This window comes from Hyla sarda, chromosome 7 (genome assembly GCF_029499605.1).
Source record: "Hyla sarda isolate aHylSar1 chromosome 7, aHylSar1.hap1, whole genome shotgun sequence".
Taxonomy (NCBI): domain Eukaryota; kingdom Metazoa; phylum Chordata; class Amphibia; order Anura; family Hylidae; genus Hyla; species Hyla sarda.
In genome coordinates this window covers 225,593,925-225,606,551 of record NC_079195.1, presented here as the reverse complement: position 1 = coordinate 225,606,551, position 12,627 = coordinate 225,593,925, and the positions used below count along the sequence as shown (strand labels likewise).

Sequence of the window (12,627 nt, the reverse complement as noted above, 5' to 3'; positions counted from 1 at the left end):
TCCTTAGGCCAGTGTTTCCCAACCAGTGTGTCTCCAGCTGTTGCAAAACTACAACTGCTGTCCAGGCATGCTGAGAGTTGTAGTTTTGCAACAGCTGGAGGCACCCTGGTTGGTAAATACTGTCTTATCTGACCTAGACAAATAAATATAGGAATGGATTCATAGTTTAACTCCTCTAGTGGTCACCCTATATCTTTGCGTCCACAATTTCGTCTTTTTGGCGGTGGCTTTGTTACCCAGCGAGTTACCGCGTTCTTTAAAAAAAAAAAAAAGTGTGTCCTTCAGCAGTTTGTGCTGCGCGCATCACAAAAGTGACGACTGCTGTAACTGCCTGGGCATCCTTAGGCCAGTGTTTCCCAACCAGGCTGCCTCCAGCTGTTGCAAAACTACAACTCCCAGCATGCCCGGACACCCTTAGTCCTTTATTTCCCAACCAGTGTGTCTCCAGCTGTTGCAAAACTACAACTTCCAGCATGCCTGCACATCCTTAGGCCAGTGTTTCGCAAACAGGGTGCCTCCAGCTGTTGCAAAACTACAATTCCTCCCAGCATGCCCAGACACACTTAGGCCTTTGTTTCCCAACCAGGGTGCCTCCAGCTGTTGCAAAACTAAAACTCCCAGCATGCCTGGGCATCCTTAGGCCAGTGTTTCCCAACCAGTGTGCCTCCAGCTGTTGCAAAACTACAACTCCCAGCATGCCCGGACACCCTTAGTCCTTTATTTCCCAACCAGTGTGTCTCCAGCTGTTGCAAAACTACAACTTCCAGCATGCCTGCACATCCTTAGGCCAGTGTTTCGCAAACAGGGTGCCTCCAGCTGTTGCAAAACTACAATTCCTCCCAGCATGCCCAGACACACTTAGGCCTTTGTTTCCCAACCAGGGTGCCTCCAGCTGTTGCAAAACTAAAACTCCCAGCATGCCTGGGCATCCTTAGGCCAGTGTTTCCCAACCAGTGTGCCTCCAGCTGTTGCAAAACTACAACTCCCAGCATGCTCGGACACCCTTAGGCCTTTGTTTCCCAACCAGGGTGCCTCCAGCTGTTGCAAAACAACTCCCAGCATGCCCGCACATCCTTAGGCCAGTGTTTCCCAACCAGTGTGTCTCCAGCTGTTGCAAAACTACAACTCCCAGCATGCCCGGACAGCCAACGGCTGTCCGGGCATGCTGGGAGTTGTAGTTTTGCAACAGCTGGAGGCACCCTGGTTGGTAAATACTGTCTTATCTGACCTAGACAAATAAATATAGGAATGGATTCTTAATTTAACTCCTCTTGCGGTCACCCTATATCTTTGCACCCACAATTTCGTCTTTTTGGCGGTGGCTTTGTTACCCGGCGAGTTACCGCGTTCTTTAAAAAAAAAAAAAAAAAAAGTGTGTCCTTCAGCAGTTTGTGCTGCGCGCATCACAAAAGTGACGACTGCTGTAACTGCATTTGTTGGGAATTATTGATCGTTACTGCCCTCTCTTGGCCAATACACATATATCTTCGCTGGGAGAATATTCTGAAGTTCTCCTGAGTCAGCAAATGTGCTTAAGTTTTCCATCAACCTAATGGATCAATTCAGTCTACTCCAAGGAACGTCTGTTTAAGCTGCAAAATAGGCGCAGCAGCACATTTTCAGGGTTATATCTCCTATACCCCCCCCCCTCCCCCCCCCCCCCCCCCATTTTGCTATGATGATCATTGAGTAGATGAAAAGGGCCGCGTGCCGTATAAAGTACCGCAGTCCCTTATCATGGGGAGTTATCGTTAACGGTTGGAAAAAAAAAAAAACGCGGTTTTATCTTGGCCTAATGAATGCTAATTCAAATTGACTGATGGGCGATTGGAGTTTTTCGCAAAAAGTTTCAGCCCTGCGGGGAACGCGCCGCGACGGTGCGGAATCTTCCGAACGCCCTTGACACGGACGTTGTCACCGGCGTAAATCCACTTGTCTCCGGTGGAAGCCGTTTCGAGCACGTCGCTGCTGAAGAGTAAGCAAAGAGAAACCCGTCAAGTGGAATTTACGAGGCTTGGTCAAGTTGGGAATGGAAAGGAGATGTTAGGATGACTACTTAAAGGGGTACTCCCGTGGAAAACTTTTTTTTTAAATCAACTGGCGCCAGAAAGTTAAACAGATTTGTAAATCACTTCTATTAAAAAAAAATCTTAATCCTTCCAGTACTTTTTAGGGGCTGTATACTAAAGAGAAATCCCCAAAAGAAATGCATTTCCTCTGATGTCCTGACCACAGTGCTCTCTGCTGACCTCTGCTGTCCATTTTAGGAACAGAAAATCCCCATAGCAAACATATGCTCCTCTGGACAGTTCCTAAAATGGACAGCAGAGGTCAGCAGAGAGCACTGTGGTCATGACATCAGAGGAGATGCATTTCTTTTTGGGATTTATCTTTAGTATACAGCCCCTAAAAAGTACTGGAAGGATTAAGATTTTTTAATAGAAGTGATTTACAAATCTGTTTAACTTTCTGGCACCAGTTCAATCATTTTTCCCACTGGAGTAGCCCTTTATAGGGGGAGTCTACTTTGGATAGTGTCTTTGGGAGTGTTCTAAAACCCTCGGTGACCAGTGCTCCTGTTGCAAAACTACAACTCCCAGCATGCCCGTACAGTCAAAGGCGCAAGATGTGGGGTTACTACCCTGATGGTGCCCAGTGCAGTGCCCATCAATCTTGCATCGTACTTGGAACATGAATGGGATTGTTCTGGAGCGGTGTTTCCCAACCGGCGTGCCTCCAGCTGTTGCAAAAGTACAACTCCCAGCATGCCCGGACAGCCGAAGGCATTAGATGGTGGGGGTGAAAACCCTTTTGGTTCCCATTACAGTGCCCATCAAACCTGGCACCGTTTTTGGATCATGAATGGCATTCAAATCTTCATTGTTCTGGAGCAGTGTTTCCCAACCAGCGTGCCTCCAGCTGTTGCAAAACTACAACTCCCAGCATGCCCGGACTGCCTTTGGTTGGAAACACTGGATTCTGCTGATGGAAAATCGATTTTTGCTGATCATGATCTCCCCTGAAATACTCTGTACTGCTAAGTACGATGCTCCATCCCCTCTATATAAAAGTGCGTTCACACGGCCGTCTGTCCCCGTTTTTTTTTTTCTCCCCGTTTCGCTTCCGTTCTTGCACGCTGTAAACGGATTAAAAACGGTTAAAAAAAAAATCCCATTCATGTCAGTATGATTTTTTCACAATCCGTTTACATCCGTTTGTACCCGTCTGCGCTCATTTCCGTTTTTCTGACGGCAGAAAAAACGGCACATGCAGTATTTTTTCTTCCGTCAAAAAAACCGGATACGGTAAATTTAACATTGAAGTCTATGGAAAACTGATGAGCCTTTAATGTCATCCGTTTGCATCCGTTTTTTCAATCTGTTTTTTTCATTCGTTTTTACTTCTGAGCATGCTCAGAACAAAAAAAATATTTTTTTTGTTTATTAATTGAACAATAATGGATCCAAACGGATAACATCCATTTTTATCCGTTATTGTCAAAACATTTTTTTAAAGTCCGTTTTTATTTTTGACGAGAGAACAACGGGACGGGTCTAGACGGCCGTATGAACGCAACCTAACCGTCAGCCTGTGCTGTCCTTCAGGATCAGTGCACTTCTCCCCTGAAATACTCTGTGCTGACCTTGTGGGACACTGTTTCTCAACCAGGGTGCCTCCAGCTGTTGCAAAACTACAACTCCCAGCATGCCCGGACAGCCGAAGGCTGTCCGGGCATGCTGGGAGTTGTAGTTTTGCAACAGCTGGAGGCACTCTGGTTGGGAAACACTGAGTTGTGTGATGATCTATGACAAGGTCATCAAACATCGTATTTCAGTGTTTCCCATCCAGTGTGCCTCCAGCTGTTGAAAAACTACAACTCCCAGCAAGTCCTGACATCCTCAGGGCAATGTTTCCTAACCAGTGTGCCTTCAGCTGTTGCAAAACTACAACTCTTGGCATGCCCGGATAACAAACAGCAACAGCTTTTGCAACAGCTGGAGGCACCCTGGCCGGGAAACACTGTCCTAAACCATGTGGGGCATCAGGTCTGCCTGGGTTTCCAGCCTTCTATCTACTTATTTAAAGGGGTACTCCACTGGAAAACATATTTTTTTCAAAAATCAACTGGTGCCAGGAAGTTAAAGGGGTATTCCAGGCCAAAACTTTTTTTTATATATCAACTGGCTCTGGAAAGTTAAACAGATTTGTAAATTACTTCTATTAAAAAAATCTTAATCCTTCCAATAGTTATTAGCTTCTGAAGTTGAGTTGCTGTTTTCTGTCTAACTGCTTTCTGATGACTCACGTGTGCAGTTCCTATGGGGATATTTTCCCATCATGCACAGCTCCCGGGACGTGACATCATCATTGAGCAGTTATACAGAAAACTTCAGAAGCTAATAACTATTGGAAGGATTAAGATTTTTTAATAGAAGTAATTTACAAATCTGTTTAACTTTCCAGAGCCAGTTGATATATAAAAAAAAAGTTTTTGCCTGGAATACCCCTTTAAATAGATTTGTAAATTACTTCAATTAAAAATCTTAATCCTTTCAGTACTTATCAGCTGCTGCATCATCCACAGGAAGCTCTTTTCTTTTTGAATTCCCTTTCTCTCTGACCACAGTGCTCTCTGCTGAGAGGTTTGCTCTGGGGATTTGCTTCTACTCTGGACAGTTCCTAAAATGGACAGAGGTGTCAGCAGAGAGCGCTGTGGTCAGACAGAAAGGAAATTCAAAAAGAAAAAAACTTCCTGTGGAGTATACAGCAGCTGATAAGTACTGGAAGGATTTTTAAATAGAAGTCATTCACAAATCTGTTTAACTTTCTGGCACCAGTTGATTTAGAAAAAAATGTAAACAAAAAATAAAAAACAAAAAATGTAAACAAAAAATAAACTAAACAGGGTACAAAGCCCTGAAAATAAAAGTTTATCAGTAAACTCGTAATTGTATCTTATAGTTTAATTAATAATTTTTTATTTTATTTATATTATTTATTTATTTTCATTTTATTGTATGACGTTCACTAAAGCAAATTTTAATCCGGCATTCAATAGTTCAAAATTTCTGTTAATCCTACATTAAATTTAGAGCTTCATTCCTAAATGTTTACCCCCCCCCCCCCTTCCCCTTCCAAAATCTTTGTATTCTTTTCTAAGATCATCTAATAATCCAGATATTGTAATGCCGGATTAATGGAATTTGACTGTTTTTTCTATACCTCTTCCTGTGTGCTGCATTCTGTATGTGCAGGAGACCTAAGGCTGCTTTGTTGCTTTCCTCTATGTCAATGTTTCCCAATTGTCGTGCCTCCAGCTGTTGCAAAACTTCAGCTCCCAGCATGCTCAGAGTTGTATTTTTTGCAATAGCTGGAGGCACCCTGGTTGGGGGACACTTATCTGTGGATCACATCTTTGCTCTCTGCTTTGTTTCCTTGCTCTACAGTATATCAGAGTTTTCCAACCAGTGTGCCTCCAGCTGTTAAAAAACTACAACTCCCAGCATGCTCTGAGTTGTATTTTTTGCAACAGCTGGAGACACGCTGGTTTGTAAATACTGATGTATCTTTATTGCACACTTATGCTTACTGCTGTTTGCCTTTCTCTTTATCAGTATTCTCTAACCGTGTGCCCCCAGCTGTTGCAAAACTACAACTCCCAGCATGCCCGTTCAGCCAAAGGCTGCTGGGAGTTGTAGTCTTGCCTGCTGCTGCTTTGTTGCTTTTCTCTATGTCAATGTTTCCCAATGGGCGTGCCTCCAGCTGTTGCAAAACTTCAGCTCCCAGCATGCTCGGAGTTGTATTTTTTGCAACAGCTGGAGACACGCTGGTTGGGAAACACTGATGTATGTGTCTCTATTGCACTTTTATGCTCGCTGCTATTCGCCTTTTCTCTTTATCAGTATTCTCTAACCCGTGTGCCCATCTGTTGCAAAACTACAACTCCCAGCATGCCCGTTCAGCCAAAGGCTGCTGGGAGTTGTAGTTTTGCAACAGCTGGAGACACCCTGGTTGGAAAAAACTAGCTAAAGGCTGTCTGAGCATGCTGGAGGTTGTAGTTTTGCAACGGCTGGAGGCACCCTGGTTAGTATACACTGACCAAAGGCTGTCTGAGCATGCTAGGTGTTGTAGTCTTGCAACAGCTGGAGGCACCCTGGTTCTATGCACTTCTATACTCTCTGCTTTGTTGCCTTCCTATATGTCAGTGTTTTCCAACCGGTGTGCCTCCGGCTGTTGCAGAACTACAACTCCCAGCATCCCCAGACAGTCAACGGCTGTCCGTGCATGCTGGAAATTGTAGTCTTGCAACAGCTGGAGGCGCCCTGGTTAGTATACACTGGCCAAAGGCTGGCTGAGTATGCTAGGTGTTGTAGTCTTGCAACAGCTGGAGGCACCCTGGTTCTATGCACTTCTATACTCTCTGCTTTGTTGCCTTCCTATATGTCAGTGTTTTCCAACTGGAAAAACTACAACTACTCCCAGCAGTTGCAAAACTACAACTCCCAGCATGCCCGGACAGCCAACGGCTGTCTGGGCATGCTGGGAGTTGTAGTTTAGCAACAGCTGGAGGCACCCTGGTTGGGAAACCTTGCTCTTTACATCTGTTCTGTACTTCTCTGCTTCAGTCTGGGGGTCCTCCCCTGGTGTTACGGCAGCGGCCCTCTTATGTCTATGACGCCGTGAACCCTTGTTGGGTCCCTCTGACTATTTTGGCTTTTGGCTCCATCTTCAGGATCCCTTAGATCCGGCACGGACGGTGATTGTGGTTCAGTCTCTGCTAGCAGGTGGTGTAGCTGAGGAGAGCGGAGAGCTTCTGCCCGGTGACCGCTTGGTCTTTGTAAATGACAGTTTTATGGACAATGCTTCGCTGGAAGAGGCTGTGCAAATATTAACATCTGTGCCGCCGGGAAGAGTCCGCATTGGCATTTGCAAACCATTGGTGGTAAGATCTGACCCCCCCCCACCCCCCCCCCCCCCCCCCCCACCGCCCCCGGCCCGGTGCAATGAGTTGTGATTCCATCGGGGGCCATGAAATCCGCGTCTAATCTGTCACGTCCACCAAATATCAACATTAACATAATGATCATTTGGCTTCCTGATAATCTGGACATGGCAGGATTCTTCTCTCCTAAGCCACAAATAAGGTGACGCGCGGGGAGAGAAGCCAAATCCAACCAGATGCCCAAATCCCCCTCATTTCCTGCAGCTTTTTATTACGATCGGTTATTCCAAAGCGATCAATGTTTCCAGATTTAAAGGGGTTTATTCTATATTCGGCCAAAACAGAGAAAAAAAGAATTATTGTTTGTATCATGAAAAGTAATAAAAAAAAAATAATAATAAAATTAAAAAGAAAATTGAATTAAAGGGGTATTCCAGGCAAAACCTTATATATATATATATATATATATATATATATATATATATGTATATGTGTGTGTATATATATATATGTGTGTGTGTGTGTGTATATATATATATATATATATATATATATATATATATATGTATGTATATATCAACTGGCTCCGGAAAGTTAAACAGATTTGTAAATTACTTCTATTAAAAAATCTTAATCCTTCCAATAGTTATTAGCTTCTGAAGTTTTCTGTCTAACTGCTCAATGATGATGTCACGTCCCGGGAGCTGTGCATGATGGGAAAATATCCCCATAGGAGCTGGACAGCTCCCGGGACGTGAGTCATCAGAGAGCAGTTAGACAGAAAACAACAACTCAACTTCAGAAGCTAATAACTATTGGAAGGATTAAGATTTTTTAATAGAAGTAATTTGCAAATCTGTTTAACTTTCCGGAGCCAGTTGAGATATATATATATATATATATATATATATATATATATATATAAAAATGTTTTGGCCTGAAATACCCCTTTAATTCCGTTCTATTTCAAGATCTCTGCTTGCTGTCATTCAACAGAAACTTTCTCTGTTTACTTCCAGTGAATAAATATCTGTCCTGAAACGGCATTCAGTCATTTACTTTACATTAAAGGGGTATGCCCGTGGAAAACGTTTTCTTTTAAATCAACTGGTGCCATTAAAATCTGCAGCATCAAATATGCGCAGGATACTGTACGCCTGAACAGATCCTAAATTAATTTAAACCTGTCCTGAAAACCTGTGCATGTGACGGGCACACACATGGATGCTCCTGTGTGTCACATGACCAGGACAGGTTTTTATCCATTTAGGATCTGTTCATGCGTACAGTATCCTGCGCATATTTGATGCTGCAGATTTTAAAGGGGTACTCCCGTGGAAAACTTTATTTTTTATTTTTAAATCGTGGTGCCAGAAAGTTAAACAGATTTGTAAATTACTTCTATTACAAAATCTTAATCCTTCCAGTACTTATTAGCGGATGTATACTACAGAGGAAATGCTTTTCTATTTGGATTTCTCTTCTGTCACGACCACAGTGCTCTCTGCTGACCTCTGCTGTCCATTTTAGGAACTGTCCAGAGCAGGAGAAAATCCTCATAGCAAACATATGCTGCTCTGGACAGTTCCTAAAATGGACAGCAGAGGTCAGCAGAGAGCACTGTGGTCGTGACAGAAGAGAAATCCAAATAGAAAAGCATTTCCTCTGTAGTATACAGCCGCTAATAAGTACTGGAAGGATTAAGATTTTTTAATAGAAGTAATTTACAAATCTATTTAACTTTCTGGCACCACGATTTAAAAAAAAAAAAAAAAAAAAAAAAAAGTTTTCCACAGGAGTACCCCTTTAAAATCTGCAGCATCAAATATGCGCAGGATACTGTACGCGTGAACAGATCCTAAATTGATGAAAACCTGTCCTGGTCATGTGACACACAGGAGCGTGCATGTGTGTGCCCGTCACATGCACAGGTTTTCAGGACAGGTTTTAATCAATTTAGGATCTGTTCACGCGTACAGTATCCTGCGCAAATTTGATGCTGCAGATTTTAATGTAAAGTAAATAACCAAACGCCGCTTCAGATCCTGCGCGTACAATATGCGCAGGATACTGTACGTGTGAATAGACCCTTGAGTGGAAACAGTCATGGAGGGGAAAAAAAAAAAAAAAATAAAAATTTTGACATTTTGGGGGGACATATCAAAAGTCTTGATCAGTCAGGGTCTCAGTGTTCAGAGGGGGGATTTAGTATTAGCGCAGATTTTTTGCACAAAATGTTTTTATATTTTGCTGCACACAAATGATGTTAAAGGGGTTATCCAGGAAAAACCTTTTTATATATAGATATATATATATATATATATATATATATCTCAACTGGCTCCAGAAAGTTAAACAGATTTGTAAATTACTTCTATTAAAAAATCTTAATCCTTTCAGTACGTATGAGCTTCTGAAGTTAAGGTTGTTCTTTTCTGTCTAAGTGCTCTCTGATGACACCTGTCTCAGGAACTGCCCAGTTTAGAAGAGGTTTGCTATGGGGATTTGCTTCTAAACTGGGCGTTTCCCAAGACAGGTGTCATCAGAGAGCACTTAGACAGAAAAGAACAACCTTAACTTCAGAAGCTCATAAGTACTGAAATGATTTGCTTTGCTTACCAATCCCCCTAGGAGCTGTTTTGCAGAACAAGAAAAATTAGGAAATAGCGCAGAATTAGATAATTTCAGCACTAGTCAATGCGCAAAATAAAAAAATTGCGCAACATTTGCAGGTGCATTCCAGTTGATAAATAAGCTGCAGCTTCTCCCCACACTTCTTCTAGCGATCTGTCTGACAGGTATACTTTATAGCTAGGTCAGTGTTTCCCAACCAGGGTGCCTCCAGCTGTTGCAAAACTACAACTCCCAGCATGCCCGGACAGCCAAAGGCTGTCCGGGCATGCTGGGAGTTGCAGTTTTGCAACAGCTGGAGGCACACTGGTTGGGAAACACTGAGCTAGGTTCACAGTGCGGAATCTCTGGCCTGGAAAATTCCAGCCAGAAATTCCGAGTGCGACCAGCGCCGATTGAATCAGTCGGTACTAGGACCACGCGTACATTGCCGTCTATGTATTCCAGGCAAATTCCGCCGAAAGAATAACGAAATAATTATTTCGGCTGCGGAAACTCTACCGTGGTAAATTCCGCACTGTGCAGCGTAATCCTATTGACAGCAATGGGGTTCTGCTGCATTGGAATTCAAGTGGAATTTCGAAGCGGAATGACGTAGTGTGAACCTGGCCTAAAGGTTTCTATTCAATAACAGCAAGCAGTGATATTGAAAAACATGATTTTAATAATGAATGATATGTAACTTCATTATAGAAATGCTTCGAAACTTTTATTTGCCGAAACTGGAATATCCCCCTTTTTTTATTCAGTTATCAAATCAATTATTAATCTCCCATCAATGATTTAACCCTCGCAATTGGGATGGTATGAAAATCCGTGCAAAATTTTTTATCCACGCAAATGTACAGAGGTCATCCAGCCTGATGTTAATAAAGCTCAACAACTTTATATTCCTCACCACTTTCAAGATCTCTGCTTGCAGTCAGTGAATGAGAAGTTACATCCAGAGCAGTGTTTCCCAACCAGCGTGCCCTCAAACTATAACAATATATATATATATATAGTGTGTGTGTAAGTAAAGTATTAATGTGTATATAAATAAATATATATATATTTATATATACTAATATATAATAATATATTTATTTATACAAATGTGTGTGTGTGTGTATATATATATGTTTGTGTATGAACAGAAGTATATGAATAAGTGTGTATAAATATATGAATATGTGTATATATATATATATATATATATATATATATATATATATAGTGTGTGTAAGTAAAGTATAAATGTGTATATATATATATATACTGTATATATATATATATATATATATATATAACACATTTATACACGTATTTACACAAGTGTGTGTGTGTGTGTGTGTGTATATATAGATATATAAAAGTATATGTTTGTGTATGTACAGAAGTATATGAATTAGTGTGTATAAAAATATGAATATATATATATATTTTGCGTGTGTGTAAGTAAAGTATAAATGTGAATATAAATATATAAAAATATATATGCACGTGTATATATATATATATATATATATATATATATATATATCTATATATACACACTTGTGTAAAGTGTATAAATGTGTGTATATATATTTATATATATATATATGTATATCTATATACACATTTATACTTTACTTACACACACACTATATATATATATATATATATATATATATATATATATATGCATATTCATATATTTATACGCACTAATTCATATACTTCTGAACAAAACATATATACTTTATACACACACACACACACACTTGTGTAAATAAGTGTATAAATGTGTGTGTGTGTGATATATATATATATATATATATATATATAAAAAATATGTATATATGTGTATGTTCAGAAGTATATGAATTAGTGTGTATAAATATGCATATATATGTATATATATATATAATATATATATACACACGCTTATTCATATGTTTATACACACTGATTCATATACTTCTATACATACACAAACATATATATATATATCCTATGGTTATATATATATACAGACACACACATTTATATACATACTTTTATACATTTTGTATCGCTGATATACGGTACTTAGAGAAGATTATCAATACTTGATACAGTTGTGACAACGGTAACAAATCCTCAGCTGTGAGATATATTCGGTCTGCAGCGGATTTCAGCCTCTGGATGTAAACAGCTATTCACTTACAGTAAGCACAGGTCTTGACATTGACGGCATTGCAGAGCTTTTTCTCATGATCAGCCCATTCCATTAAGCAATGGATCTAGATGCACTAGTTAAAGGGGTCCTCCACTGTCTTATAGGCTTAGTGCATTTAGATGCAGCTTTTACTGAATACACGCCATTGATAAATAGGTGAAATGCAGACGGGGTTCCCCCATACTTATTATTATGGCTCCACCAACCCAAAGTTTCTTGAACTGGGGCTTCTAGTGGCCCCAGCCCCTTCACGTTCTAGGCCACCATGGTTGGTGTTTCTTAGCCATATTATGCACTATATTGTTTGCTTTTTTCATTGCCCTGACTTACTCTTCGGTGGTCTCTGCTGGACGCACTTCAGGGGATACAACAGTGGATCACCCCTTTAAGTAGTGACCGCATGCGGGTTTGGGGCGGCCGTGCATGGTGACTAATCCTACTATAGGGAATGACTAACCATAGACTAGTGGGGACCATAGTGGCAGACCATGTGGCTGCTATAGGGCCCCTGGAGAGAGGGGGCCCCGTCCTGGTTGGTCCCATTCCTTTTTCTGTTGCAGTGTTTCCCAACCAGGGTGCCTCCAGCTGTTGCAAAACTACAACTCCCAGCATGCCCGGACAGCCGTTGGCTGTCCGGGCATGCTGGGGGTTGTAGTTTTGCATCAGCTGGAGGCACCCTGGTTGGGAGACACTGGTCTATTGTTAATAAATAGAACGGGAGGGAACTGCATTGTCAGCAAATTAATGGGTCCAATGGGTCATGGGAAAAAGGGGAAATAAATAAATAACAAGACCTTTCTTTCCTGGGGGTGGTGCAAAATAAGACACCATAATATGGGGCCCATTTCGATATTTTCAGTGGGGCCCCCTC

General features: G+C 41.3%; 1 protein-coding gene across 5 annotated transcripts in view; it reads left to right on the top strand.

Annotated features, from left to right (window-relative positions):
* Positions 1-12,627, top strand: part of PATJ (PATJ crumbs cell polarity complex component) — a 292,499-nt gene that overhangs the window by 98,892 nt on the left and 180,980 nt on the right. For 4 of the 5 annotated variants that reach the window (XM_056532909.1, XM_056532907.1, XM_056532910.1 and 1 more), the window contains exon 19: positions 6,734-6,943. The exons of the other annotated variant lie outside the window; for it this stretch is intronic. In XM_056532909.1, the coding sequence (XP_056388884.1) occupies positions 6,734-6,943 (210 nt within the window). The remainder of the gene's footprint in view (positions 1-6,733; positions 6,944-12,627) is intronic. 5 annotated transcript variants of the gene reach the window in all.